Raw genomic sequence first — 12310 nt, forward strand, 5'->3', positions numbered from 1 at the left:
ATGGGGAAACATGATAATAAGTTGTAAATACAAATAATAAGCAGCGAAAAACACACGCCGCAGCAGTATTGAATTAAATGAATACAGACTACATCTCGTCGTAAAATATTCTCGCTTCAAATTTATTCTCGTGCTCTTTGGATTTCACCACGCCTCTATAACGGCTCTGTCTTCTCTCTATTTTCGCCGAACTTTCAACCAACGCTTCCACGAAGTCTTCGTTCGTGCTAGTGGCTGAGATATTTATATCTTTCAGCTCTTTCAATGTATTTTCGTATTCGCTCATCGGAAAGTTCATCATCTCCCTCGTCTCTTTGGAGTCTCCTCGCATGAAGAGTAAAGCCGCGTCGTGCGCTCTCGCCGCGCTCTCTTTCGTCGTCCAAGTTCCGAGCTCGTATCTTTTATTCACCCCAATATCTACGAACGACGACCACCGCGTTACAAAAGCAGGGCGAAACACGCCGTTATACTCTCGCGTGTGTTGCATCATCGCATCCTCCGCGGCGGCGACGTTACACGCGTTCACAGGGGCTGTCACAGAGCGTCGAAGAACAGGATTAGTATTATTCAGCATCTCTTTTTCTTCTTCATCTTCTCCTCCTTTTTCTTCGAGAACTGTCGATGGAAGAGAGGAAATGAAATGCGATAGGAACGACGGTTGATGATGATGATGATGGTGACGATGGTGTTGGTGATGATGTTGGTTGTTGTTGTTGTTTATGTACTCGCTGTTTGTTCGTCGAAGAAGAGGAGGAGACTGGAACGAAAACGCGCCGGCGCGATTAATGTCGTCGTCGTCGTTCTCGTCGTCCTCGCCCGCTTCTTCCTCGCCGTCCTCGATAATCTCATCGTCGACGTCGATGTACTGTTGTAACATGCTCGCGGCGGCGATGTCGTCGATGAGACTCGCCGCCGGCGATACCATTTTTTCTGAAGAGGTCTCTCCCTCGTATTTTTTCGATTTGTAAATACGAACCCAAACAAAAAGAATAAGAGAAGAAGGGAAAAAGGAGGAAAAGAAAACGAGGAGCAGTCGTACCAAGGCACGAGAGTTACGAATACTCACAACACTGTGTATTTAAAACGAAGAACACGCTCTCTCTCATCTCATCGTCCTATTCACGAATTATTTATTAATTCCAAATAGCTCGGAACTCCTCCTCTTCTTTCAAAATCTGGTCCTCCGTGACCCACACTTCCGTATCTACTACGTCTCTCTCGGTCGCCGCGAGTTGTCTCATAAACTCAGCGTGTAACTCGTGCGAAGCTTTGTGACACAAGACGTGCCCGATGGGAACGCCAGCCATGCCGGGTTCTGCGAATAAGCTCATGTCGCCAATTAAGTCCAAAACTTTGTGCCTCGCGCACTCGTTTTCCCAGCCGTTTCGCATGGGCGGATTTAAAAATTCAGTCCCGTTGGCGATTAAACTACACGAGGCGGTCCCACCTTTGATAATGTCGTGTCTGTAAAACGCCATGTAATCTTGAATGGTACCAAAAGTTCTCGCCGGCGCGATGACGACGTCGTACTTCGCATCTTCTAAAGGCGTCCATGAAAACCATTGCTTCCCGATGGCGGTCGACTTGTACGTCAAATCGATGCCGTAGGAAATTTTTGACTGATCTTGCGGCGTGAACATGATGAACGCGTCCTTATCTCTCACAATGACCGGTTCTCTCGGTTTATACTGTTTCTTTGGAACTTTCTCTCCGCCTTTATCGTTTGCGTCCCTCGCCGGCGTCACTCCGGCTTTGCAAATTTCGTGCGCCCAGTGCCCGGCGCCGCCGTCTAAAATAGGCAATTCACCCGTTCCTCCGATCTCTATTCTGCAGTTATCTACACCGAGCGCTTCTAAAGCCGATAAAAGGTGTTCTGGTTTCGTCACCGCCGCTTCATCTGTCCCGGGCGCGTTCAACACGCTCGAGATTTGTAAACCTTTCGCCAAGTTTGCCAAATTCGCCTGCACTCTCGTCTCTGATCCTTGGTTCCTTAAAAAGTCCCCGGGAGAGTCAATCTTTTCCTTATCCTCTCTTTTTAATATCGACTGGTTTCTCAAAATTTCTTTCCTATCGTTCGGGTCGTTCGAAAGCATCGCTCTCGCGCGTTCCAACAATAACTTATTCACCTGCGCGTCCGACAGCGCGCCTCCGTCCTCGTCTTCGCCCGTCTCCTTTTCGATCGAGTCGTCCGAAACGCGAACAAAATACCGTCCTTCGTTCGCGTACGCCGGGCACACTCTCACAATTTCGTCTTCACCGGAGTGTAAACCAAACCCGGAAACCACGAACGCCTTCTTGACTGTTTGTTGATACGAGCGGTTCGGCGGGTACGCTTTCGGTTCCGCCCGAATCGCCTCGTTCAAGAACGCCGAGGGAAGGTCTTCTTCGACTGCGGATGATGATTCTTTCGTGGCAAACGTGGTCGTCATTTCGCCTCGTCTTCTTCTTCTCTGTTCTTGTCGTTGTTTATTAGCATCCTTCGACGATGGAGTGGTTGCACGAGAAGAAGAAGAAGAAGAAGAAGAAGAAGAAGAATTAGGTCGTTGCCCCCTTTTTGGGGTGGCGGCGAAATTGGACGACGCCGACGCGTAGGAAGTCGACGCCATCATCTTTTGTTTTCTTTCTTCTTCTTCTCAAATGATCAGATTTCAGCAGCGGCACGAGTAAAAGCGCTCTCCTTTTCGATCGTCCTCGTCTTCGTCGCGAGAGAGAGAGAGAGAGAGAGAGAGAGAGAGAGAGAGAGAGAGAGAGAGAGAGAGAGAGAGAGAGAGAGAGAGAGAGAGAGAAGAAGAAATATCTCGAAGCACGCGCACTAATGTGTTGTTTTGTGTCAAAGTTCGTCGTTTCAAAGCGAGAGAAAGAGGAGGTTTTCTGGGCTCCTGTTTTTTTTCTCGATTTTTCTTTTTTTTGCTCTTTTTTTGCTCTCCATGGTTTGCTCTCATTTTCCTCTTGTCGTCTCTCTCTCACTGTAACTGTTTTTGTCAAAACATCATCAATCATGAGAGAACCTTTAACAAAGTCAAAGACGAAGAAGAAAGAAGCTTTGAGAAGCGCGACTTTGGAGAAAGACGACGGAAAGCAAACAGATTTTTCTGTGAAAGAACGAATAGAAACGGCGACGATGGAAGTGCTCGGAAAGAGAGGCTTGGAGAAGACGTGCTGACCGTCGGAGATTCCCAGATTACATGTGTTCAAGGGAAATCCAAACTGGCGGCGGTTCATGGACGCGACTCGAGACGTCGCGGTGAAACTGATGAAGGAAAGTAAGGTTCAAATCGAACAGAACGGAGAGGTTTTGAGAGGCATTCAGAGCGCGAAAGATTTGAAAGGAAGGATTCGGTTGCGGTTGGTAAAGGAAAAGAAGATGTAAAACAAAAAGAGAGTTCGTTGTTTGTGTCTCGGCGTTGAAGAAGAAGAAAAAATGACAGCGCTCGCAGAAAAGAAGCAGAAACACGCGAGCGCTCGATAATACATTTGCTGAGATACATACATTAGACGAATGTGAATTGAAAATACATTTACATAGATGCGCGCGCTCGCGGATGAAAAACGCCCGACGACTTTTAAAAAGGAGGGACGACGAAAGCCGGTCCGACTTTTTGGCGATATTCGTGCCACCACCACCACGAAGCGTACGCGCGTTTTTCCCTCCACTGTCTTTGAATTTCCTCGAAATCTTCCTCGTCGTCCTCGTCCTCGTCGTCGTCGTATTCTCCTTCACTATCCTCACCTTCGCTGCTACTACTACTACCACTACTACTGCTACCACTACTACTACTTTCCTCTTCTTCTTCGCTAGATGTTTCTAAAAGCGCTAATTTTTCCTCCTCTAAATGTAAAGCCTGAAGCCGTTTCTCGTCGTTTTCTTCGAGATCGTACGCGTACCAACTCTCTGGAACTGTATCGGGAAGTTTTTCGAGATTGCAAAACGCGGCTCGCGTGGATTTTTCTCCGCTTCGATACTCGTCGTCGATTTCATCACCTTCTTCGATATTCCAGCGTTCAGATTCTTCCTTGGATGTTTTATCGAGCATATCTTTCAGCGTTTTCAACTCTTTCTCGTCTTCGAGAACGGCGACGGCGACACCGGAAGTACCAAATCTCCCCGTTCGTCCACATCTGTGCATAAACGTTTGACCATCTCTCGGTAAATCGACGTTGATGACTAAATTCACCCGTTCGCAATCGACGCCTCTGGAGATTAAATCGGTCGATACGATGGCGCGAAGCTCAAAGTCGCGAAAGCGTTGCATGACATTCATTCGTTCGCGCTGTGGAAGCTTTCCCGAGGTGAAAGCCGTTTTAAAGCCTCCTTTCTTGATCATTATTGCGGAGAGTTTCTCGCCTCGGTCTCGACTTTCAACAAAGATAACAGCTTGGTGAAAACGAACAGAGTTGAAAATGTCAATGCACGTCTCCGCCTTTTCTTCGAGAAGGCGCATGCCGTCATCGTCGTCATCACCGTCGTTATCGTCGCCTTCTTTTTCCTTCTCATCTTCCTCTTTTGCCTCTTCGCGACGACATATGAACCGATAACACATCTTCACTCCTCTCAACGCCACCGTCTCTTCGCACAAGCTCACTTTCTCAATCGCGCTCGGTTTACCGTCTCTCGTCGTCAAACTCTCCATTCTTTTCCTCGCGTTTTTCGAGAACGTCGCCGAACACGCGATCAATTGTCTCTGCTTGTGACTCGCCGCATGTATCAAAAACAAAACGTCCTGGCAAAACCCAGTTTTCGTCAACAACTGATCTGCTTCGTCTAAAACTACCGTTCGTATTTGATCGGTTCTCAAAATGTCCATCTCTACGAGCTGCTTCATTCTCCCGGGCGTTCCGACGACGCACGCCGGCCGTCTTTTCATCGCGCGTCCGTCGTCTGCGACTGGTAAACCGCCTAGAAAACACGCCAGCCGTTCTTGTTTAAATCGACCTTTCGAGCTTCCCGCACACGCCGTCGCCAGCGTTCGTAACACGTCCGCCGTCTGTAACGCAATCTCTCTCGTCGGCGCGATACACATCGCTTTCACGGACGAAGATACATCTACTCTTTTTCCTCCCCTCTCATCGATCGCAAAAGTATCGACATCTGCTTCTACTTTCGTCAGTAAAACTGAATCTAAAAGTCGACAGGCGAACGCGACTGTTTTCCCAGTCCCCGATTTCGCTTGCACTAAAACGTCTCTCCCTAACCGTTCCAAAGGAATCGCCGAGACTTGCACCGGGGACGGATATATAAATCCACACTTTTGGAGACCTAAAACGATGTGTTCTGCTAGCGCTAAATCGTTGAACGTTAATCGAATATCGTCGTCGTCGTCTTCCTCCTTTTCCTCCTTCTCGTTCTCGTGAGAATTTTCATCGATTCGACTCCACTTCTGTTGTCCTTGTTGTTGCTGTTGTTGTTCGCTCCTTTTAAGAGAAAAGAAAACGTCGGAGGAGCGCGAACGAGTCGAGCTCGAGTTGGCCAGTATTCTCGGCATTTTCAGCGCAATGACAGCTTCTTCTTAGTCATCATTTTCTCTTCCGTGTGCTTCGTTCGTGTTTTTTTTGTGCCGCCGAATTGGAAAAGCAAAGACGACACAACTGTTTACCCGTTCTAACGAACCACACTCTGTCTGCTCCACGGAGAGAGAGAGAGAGAGAGAAATTAAAATGGGTTTATTTGACGCTTTGCCTCCGTTGGCGTCCGCCTCCTTAAAGGCGAAAGTAAACGTAAAAGAAGAAGACGACGAGACGAGGCACACCGAGAAGAAGAGGAAGTTTGATGATGATGATGACGAAGAAGAAGAAAAACTGAAGGGAGTGGGAGTAAAGTCGTCGGTATCATCGATGGACGACCGTTTGGAGAAACTCTCGAAACACGTGGAGAAAAAGTTTTCGACGTGCTCTCGAGCGTTTTTGGAACTGGTTTCAAAACCGGAACACGCGAGCGCGTTGGAACGGAAACACGGGAAGAAGATTTTACTCGTGATGAGACGAGCGATGGCTTCGCATTTTCCACAGTCCTCCGAAGAGTATCTCCTCTCTTTCTCGTCGAAGAAAGAGACGGCGACGATTTTTTGTAATCTCTTCGACGCGATAGAAGAGTTGAGAGAAAATGGAATCGTAGGGAAGAATGTGAAAGTGACCGCGGAGATGATCGCGTGGGAGTTGTATTGTCGAACGATGCGAGAGATTGCCGCGAGCGAAGATTCGTTTACGCTGAACGCGTCGACGAAACGTCTGAGGAAGGCGTTCGAGGAGGCGCCGAAAAGGAAAAAAGAAGAAGACTCGGAAGGAGATTCGGAGGAAGTAATGAAACGAAAATTAGAAACGGAAATAGAGGAAAACGAACACATTCCAAAAGAAGAGAAAGAGGAGGCTTTGAAGTGCGCTCTGCAAGCTTTGGAGGCGGAAACAGCCTCGGCGAGAGAATTGGAAGAAATGCACTCGAAAATCCGCGAAGCTTTAATCGACTGTTTAGCGGTCGCCGAAAGCTCGATGCGGACGAAAATGTGGGCGAAATCGATCGTCGATCAACTCTTTGATTTTGTCGAAAAGTTATTGGTATCGCACGATTACGACGTATTCAACCAGACGCAAAAAGAAAGGATTGTTTCGTTGCTGCAAAAAGTGAAAGCCAACGCGAATAAAACGAGTTCCTCTTCGAAAGCCGGCGTCGATTGGGTGAGCGATTTCGATAAGCACAGCAAAAATTTCTCGAAAAGCGAAAGCGTGAGCGTTCGAGGAAGCGTTGGAGGTGAAAGGACGAAAGATGGTCGCGGAGACGGAAAGTTTGGCGAACGATAGTTTACGCTACCAGTAGTTTTTTTAGAGTAGAAGTAGTAGTAATAGTGTTGCACACTCTAACAGGAACTTTGCAACTGTCACTGTACGCGTCATAAAAAAGCAAATCTATTCACATGAGCAAAGAAGATCCGTTATTCTCGGTTTCTGGGAAGACAGTATTAATCACCGGAGGCGCTAAAGGCGTCGGATTGATGCTCACGGAGACGTTTTTGGAGCGAGGCTCGCGCGTGTGCATCGCATCCAGAAACAAAAACGACGGGGAAAAGATATCGAAACGATTGAAATGTGACTTCATCCAGGCCGATTTATCCACGGAGGATGGATGTAAGAATCTCGCGAACGAGTTCAAACGTCGATACGAGTATTTAGACGTGTTGATAAATAACAGTGGTGTCGCGTGGGGTGAGCCGTTCGAGTCGCATTCGGAGAAAGGTTTTTACAAAACGCACGCTTTAAACGTGGTTGCCCCGTTCCTGTTGTCCCGCGAGTTTGCAGATTTGATGGAAAATTCGTCAAGGAAGAGAGGAACCCCGTCTAGGATTATTAATATCGGTTCAATTGCAGGTCTAAAGCCCCAAAAATTTCCAACGTTCAGCTACGACGCGTCTAAGGCGGCGTTGCATCATTTGAGTAGAAAGTTAGCGGACGAGTTATCGTCGCGGAATATAACCGTGAACGTGATCGCGCTCGGGTTCTTTCCGACGAAAATGACGGATAGTTTAGATGTGTATGGAAAAGACGTGAAAGATAACATCATGGCGAACGGCTTATTAATTAAAAGAGTAGGGAGGGCATCCGATGTGGGTGGTGCGGCTGTGTATTTAGCCTCATCTGCTGGGAGCTGGGTGACAGGCACCACCTTAACGTGCGATGGCGGTTTTCTCTCAAAGTTGTGAACGTGAAAGCGTGTTTAGATTAGTAATAAAAAGAAAAGTAGCGGCAATAGCTTTTAGGAGTAGCAGTTTATGCAGATATAGAGAGTAAAATCGATGATTCATCATGTATAAGGATAAGGTTTTGTAAATAACAACGTATCTAACAAACGCCTTTCGCATTCGCTTCGGGCTATCCCACGTACACTCCGCTTTGAGGAAAAAGACGTGCGAAATTAAGCAGTCTTCAAGAATTCTTGCAAGACGCCGAGTGCCGGCGTTTCCTCCCCGTAATCGGAGACGACAACGCACGAGCACTTGACAACCTTTCTCGCTTGGCCTTCGGCGTCGAGCTTGCACAAGCCCGCCCACTCGCCGAGAGACACCGCGGACGGCACTCTCACCAAGTGCACGTTCGCTTCGTTGCACAACGCTTGGATCAACTTGGTGTAATCCGCTTGGTCGCAGTCTTGCGCCAAAACGCACAACAACGCCTTTCTGGATTCAATCGTCTTGCACGCCTCTCTGAGACCTCTGTGCAAGCCGTCTTCGGCCAAGGACTTCTTGAGCACGATTTGCAACGCGCTCATGAGGTCCATCGGTTCATCTCCAGCCGGTTCTTCGACCGCGACTTCTTCGACAATTTCTTCGGCTTCATCGCTATAAAGCATTCATTAAAGAGAGAGAGAAAGAAAGAAAGAAAGATGATAACAGTCAGCGTTGTTGTTCGGCGTAAAGACATTTAAAAGGAAAAAGGAAAGAAAGATCAGATTCCAAATCATGCGGAAAGCGCAAAGACCTAGACAGAGAGAGAGAGAAGGAGGATGACAGAAATCTCCTCTCTCTCTCGGAAAAGAAACGCGCATGAGAGAGAGAGAGAGAGAGAGAACAAGAGAAGCAAAACGAAGAGAACGACTACTCACTCAGACATGATTGCTTTCTTTCTTTCTTCTTTGTTGGGGTTTTATAACACGTCCTTATGTCCTTATGTGTTTATATCACACTCGACTCGATGTTATGACGTTCGAGTCGGAAATTTTTCATGCAAAAATTTGAGCATCGGCCTCCCTTTCTCTCTCTCTCTCTCTGACCTGCTGACTCACAAAATTCGTCTCTCTGCCTCTCTGCAAAAAAAAAAAAAAAAAAAACGCATTGTTTGTGATCTTTTCTCTGTTGTTTACTGTTTTCCTTTGAATAATGAATACACACGACGACGCACGTATTCAAAAGAGTTTTTGAAGAGAATGAACGATGATCGCGAGGAGGAGGAAGAGAACGGTGGTGAGAATTGCGCCGCGCTCGTAATAGAAGAGATCGAGCGAGAAATCGAACGGGCGAAAAAACAAACGTTTTCTTCTTCGCATGTCGTTCATTCTGTAACTCCGCGTTTCGGATCAGATCAGGAAGAAGAGGATACCACCAACAAAAAGAAGAAGAAGGAGGAGGACGAGAACAACAACGAGAATAAGAGCAGAGAAGAAAGGAACAGAGCGAGAAGAGAGGCGGTCGAATGGAGGCGGAAGAAGATTGAGGAGAAGACGTTCGATCCGAGAGCGGCTTTTCGAGAGAGAGTGAAGAAGAAGAAGAATAAAAACGATGAGAACGATGAGACTATAGGAGGTGATGAGAACGATAAATGGCAGTCGCCAAGCGTGGTGATGCGGAGACGAAGAGAAAAGAATGTTACGGTTTCAACCAGAAAGAAGAGCTGGACGGAATTGGAAACCGAATGGAAACTGTTTGAAGAGAAATGGAAAGACTCTCGCGGCGACGACGAGAATGAAAACGAAAACGAGAAACAACGAAGACGCGTTTTACGTTTTCAGGACGTCCCATTTCCATCCTCCGGAGCCGGTTTACTCACGTTCTTGATTTCTAACCACGGTCCGTTTTCTGAGGATGAAAACGGGAGGAAAAAAGCGAAGCGGGAACTCGCAAAGAGATGGCATCCGGATAAGTTTGCGCAAAAATTTTCGAGACTTCTCAAAGACGAAGACAAAGAAGACGTGATGGAGATGGTGAAGGAAATTTACCAATCTGGAACGGCGTTGATGAATACGCTTTCCTGGGACGGCTGAGATTACCATGAATAATAACTAAATTCTATTTCGCTTGCACTGCTTAATTTTCAATCTACTCTATTCGCTACATCTAAATCTCTCGTTCGCAAGGCTTCTCGCCTCTTCTATTCGTGACCGTCGTCGCTTCCGGATAATTCGCGACGAGCGCTTTCACAATCTTCTCAAATTTCATTTCCGCTCGTTTTCTTCGTTCCTCCTCAAAATCTTCATTTCGTCGTTTTTCCTGTCGAATAAAAGTGTACGCTTTATGCAACGCGGTCTCTCCATCGTCATCTCTCAAGCTCGCGTCCGCCCCCGCTTTCAACAACATTTCGACTATTTCAGCCTCCCCAGTTGCACTCGCTCGCATCAACGCCGTCGAGTTCCCCGATGTCGTCCTCGCGTTCACCTTGCATGCATACTTTTTCTCCAGCAATAACTTCACGCACTCCGAGTGGCCGTTCCTGGACGCGTAGTGTAACGGCGTCAATCCGCTCAGTTGAGTGTCGATGGAGTTTGTCCATCGCTCGCAATCGTTCTCCAATAACTGTTTCAGTTTCTCGACGTTTCCAATCTGCGCGAAATGACACGCGGACTTTTGGAACTTGAGTTCCTCTAAAGATTGATCGTAGGACGATAAAATTCGTGAGTAGCACTTGCACTCGGGCGGGTGATTTCCCCCGTTTGCGATCGTCGTCGACGTAAATTGACAATAGATGTTGTTGTTGTTGTTGTTTCTATTCATCATCTGCATTCTCGTGGTGGTTTCAAGGAGTGCAGAGAAAAATTCAGTAAAAAAAATGCAAAAAACACACGAAATTTGATGAAAAAGGAGGAATCCTTTTGAGGATATTCGATTTAACGACACTTCACACAATTAGTAGTTATATTCGGCAGAAGACGAGAAAAGAGAGAGAGTGTTTTTGTGCGCGTGAAGAATATATCTTTCGCGCTTCTCTCATCTCTGCTCGATGATGAAGATGGCGTCGTCCTCTTCTTCGTCGTCGTCGTCGATGATGATGATGATGATAAAAACGACGACGTCGTCGAAAAGAGATTCAAAAAATGTGTTTACCACTCATCATCATCAAAAGCAAAGAGGAAGACATCATCATCATCATCATCGAGTAGCGGCGATATCCTCCTCTTCTTCTAATAAGAATAACGATAACGGAGGAGGAGAGTACGATTACAAGCAGTTCATGCCGATGAAAGAAGGAGAGCAAAACGAAGAAGTGTTACAATCCACGGACGAGGAGAAAATGGGCAGAGCTGCGCAATACATGAGAGAGTTGATAAAGAGACAAGTGAGATCGAACGACTTACCACGAGCTGGATCGCTCACGGACTCGACCGTTTTGAGAAGGAAAGGTAGATTAAAAGAGCAAGACGCTTTGATTGAGTTCATGGTCGAAATGCACAAGACGCACACGACGGAAGAGGTTATGCTAAAAGTAGAAGGATGGATCGATGAAACGCTGCAACTCCCGAAAGAACGCAGACAGTTCACGAGATTGCACAAAATGGTCCCACAGGTTGGATACTTTTTCCACTCGTTACCGCTTACGAAAGCGTTGAAAGAGTACGACGAGTTTTCGCATTTGACGAAGAGACAGTACGTTTTGCCGAACTTTGCGGAGATCAGACATATTTTGAACATAGCGCAGGTGCACGTCTCGGCGAAGGACGTGAGGCTGGTTACTTTCGACGCTGACGGGACCTTGTATCAAGACGGGAAACATTTCGAAGACGACAATAAAATGATTGATAAGATTATTCAGCTGATGGAGTTAGGAATTCACGTCGCTATTGTTACCGCGGCGGGATATCCAGGGCAGCCGGAGAAGTTTGAGGAAAGAACCAGAGGTTTGTTGGACCAGTTCAAAAAGCAAAAGTTACCGCCAAACATCACGAAGTATTTCCACGTCATGGGTGGCGAATGCAACTATTTGTTGAACGTGAACGAAACTTATGGGCTTCAATTCGTGCCAAACGAGGAATGGGCGACCGTAGAGCAGTACGGATGGAGAGAAGGGAAGGATTTGCAAGCTTTTTTGGACAGAGCGGAGATTTTCTTGACGAGATACTCGAGATATTTAGGCGTAGACTGCGACGTTATGCGTAAAGAATACGCGGTCGGTGTCATCCCAACCACGGATACTATCTACGAAAATCTCGAAGAGTTGGCGTTAGCTGCGCAAGCGGAGTTGTCGACATCGGATATTCCGTTTTGTGCGTTCAACGGAGGTAACGACGTGTTTGTAGACGTAGGAAACAAGCACATCGGTTTGCAAGCGCTCATGAAACACTTGAAGGTGAAAGGATCACAAACTTTACACGTAGGGGATAGATTTACGCTAACCGGTAACGACAGTAAAGTGAGAGAATCGGCGTCGATTTTATGGGTGGCGAACCCGGACGAGACGACTTTTTTCATGCGTTTGTTATACCGAGACATCTTGAACGCCCGCGTGCTTTGAAGCCTTAGTTGTTTTTTTATGGGGATGCTGCTGATTGTAGAAATGCGCGATACATATTTCATACACAAATAATGACTGCTACATAGATGCTTTTATATTATATAGC

General features: G+C 46.9%; 9 protein-coding genes across 9 annotated transcripts; 4 read left to right on the forward strand and 5 right to left on the reverse strand.

Moving 5' to 3' along the window:
- Nucleotides 1-88: 88 nt before the first annotated feature.
- Bathy05g01130 (unknown protein) lies at nucleotides 89-925 on the reverse strand (the record flags this gene model as incomplete). Its single annotated transcript, XM_007513023.1, has 1 exon — nucleotides 89-925. The coding sequence occupies one exon, from the start codon at nucleotides 923-925 to the stop codon at nucleotides 89-91; it is 837 nt and encodes a 278-aa protein (XP_007513085.1).
- A 208-nt stretch (nucleotides 926-1133) lies between these two features.
- Nucleotides 1134-2606, reverse strand: Bathy05g01140 (predicted protein; the record flags this gene model as incomplete). The annotated part of the gene is made up of 1 exon (XM_007512851.1): nucleotides 1134-2606. One exon carries the CDS (start codon nucleotides 2604-2606, stop codon nucleotides 1134-1136), a length of 1473 nt encoding a protein of 490 aa, XP_007512913.1.
- A 957-nt stretch (nucleotides 2607-3563) lies between these two features.
- On the reverse strand, nucleotides 3564-5483 carry Bathy05g01150 (ATP-dependent RNA helicase DDX39; the record flags this gene model as incomplete). The annotated part of the gene is made up of 1 exon (XM_007512797.1): nucleotides 3564-5483. One exon carries the CDS (start codon nucleotides 5481-5483, stop codon nucleotides 3564-3566), a length of 1920 nt encoding a protein of 639 aa, XP_007512859.1.
- Nucleotides 5484-5655: 172 nt separating this feature from the next.
- Nucleotides 5656-6792, forward strand: Bathy05g01160 (unknown protein; the record flags this gene model as incomplete). The annotated part of the gene is made up of 1 exon (XM_007513047.1): nucleotides 5656-6792. The coding sequence occupies one exon, from the start codon at nucleotides 5656-5658 to the stop codon at nucleotides 6790-6792; it is 1137 nt and encodes a 378-aa protein (XP_007513109.1).
- Nucleotides 6793-6905: 113 nt separating this feature from the next.
- Bathy05g01170 (short-chain dehydrogenase/reductase SDR) lies at nucleotides 6906-7688 on the forward strand (the record flags this gene model as incomplete). The annotated part of the gene is made up of 1 exon (XM_007512861.1): nucleotides 6906-7688. The coding sequence occupies one exon, from the start codon at nucleotides 6906-6908 to the stop codon at nucleotides 7686-7688; it is 783 nt and encodes a 260-aa protein (XP_007512923.1).
- Nucleotides 7689-7900: 212 nt separating this feature from the next.
- Bathy05g01180 (40S ribosomal protein S12) lies at nucleotides 7901-8263 on the reverse strand (the record flags this gene model as incomplete). The annotated part of the gene is made up of 1 exon (XM_007513008.1): nucleotides 7901-8263. One exon carries the CDS (start codon nucleotides 8261-8263, stop codon nucleotides 7901-7903), a length of 363 nt encoding a protein of 120 aa, XP_007513070.1.
- A 645-nt stretch (nucleotides 8264-8908) lies between these two features.
- Nucleotides 8909-9742, forward strand: Bathy05g01190 (the record flags this gene model as incomplete). Its single annotated transcript, XM_007513245.1, has 1 exon — nucleotides 8909-9742. One exon carries the CDS (start codon nucleotides 8909-8911, stop codon nucleotides 9740-9742), a length of 834 nt encoding a protein of 277 aa, XP_007513307.1.
- Nucleotides 9743-9815: 73 nt separating this feature from the next.
- Nucleotides 9816-10478, reverse strand: Bathy05g01200 (Ankyrin repeat domain-containing protein 39; the record flags this gene model as incomplete). Its single annotated transcript, XM_007513083.1, has 1 exon — nucleotides 9816-10478. The coding sequence occupies one exon, from the start codon at nucleotides 10476-10478 to the stop codon at nucleotides 9816-9818; it is 663 nt and encodes a 220-aa protein (XP_007513145.1).
- Nucleotides 10479-10704: 226 nt separating this feature from the next.
- Nucleotides 10705-12204, forward strand: Bathy05g01210 (predicted protein; the record flags this gene model as incomplete). Its single annotated transcript, XM_007512957.1, has 1 exon — nucleotides 10705-12204. The coding sequence occupies one exon, from the start codon at nucleotides 10705-10707 to the stop codon at nucleotides 12202-12204; it is 1500 nt and encodes a 499-aa protein (XP_007513019.1).
- Between the last annotated feature and the right edge of the window lie 106 nt (nucleotides 12205-12310).

This window comes from Bathycoccus prasinos, assembly GCF_002220235.1.
Source record: "Bathycoccus prasinos genomic : chromosome_5".
NCBI classification, from domain to species: domain Eukaryota; kingdom Viridiplantae; phylum Chlorophyta; class Mamiellophyceae; order Mamiellales; family Bathycoccaceae; genus Bathycoccus; species Bathycoccus prasinos.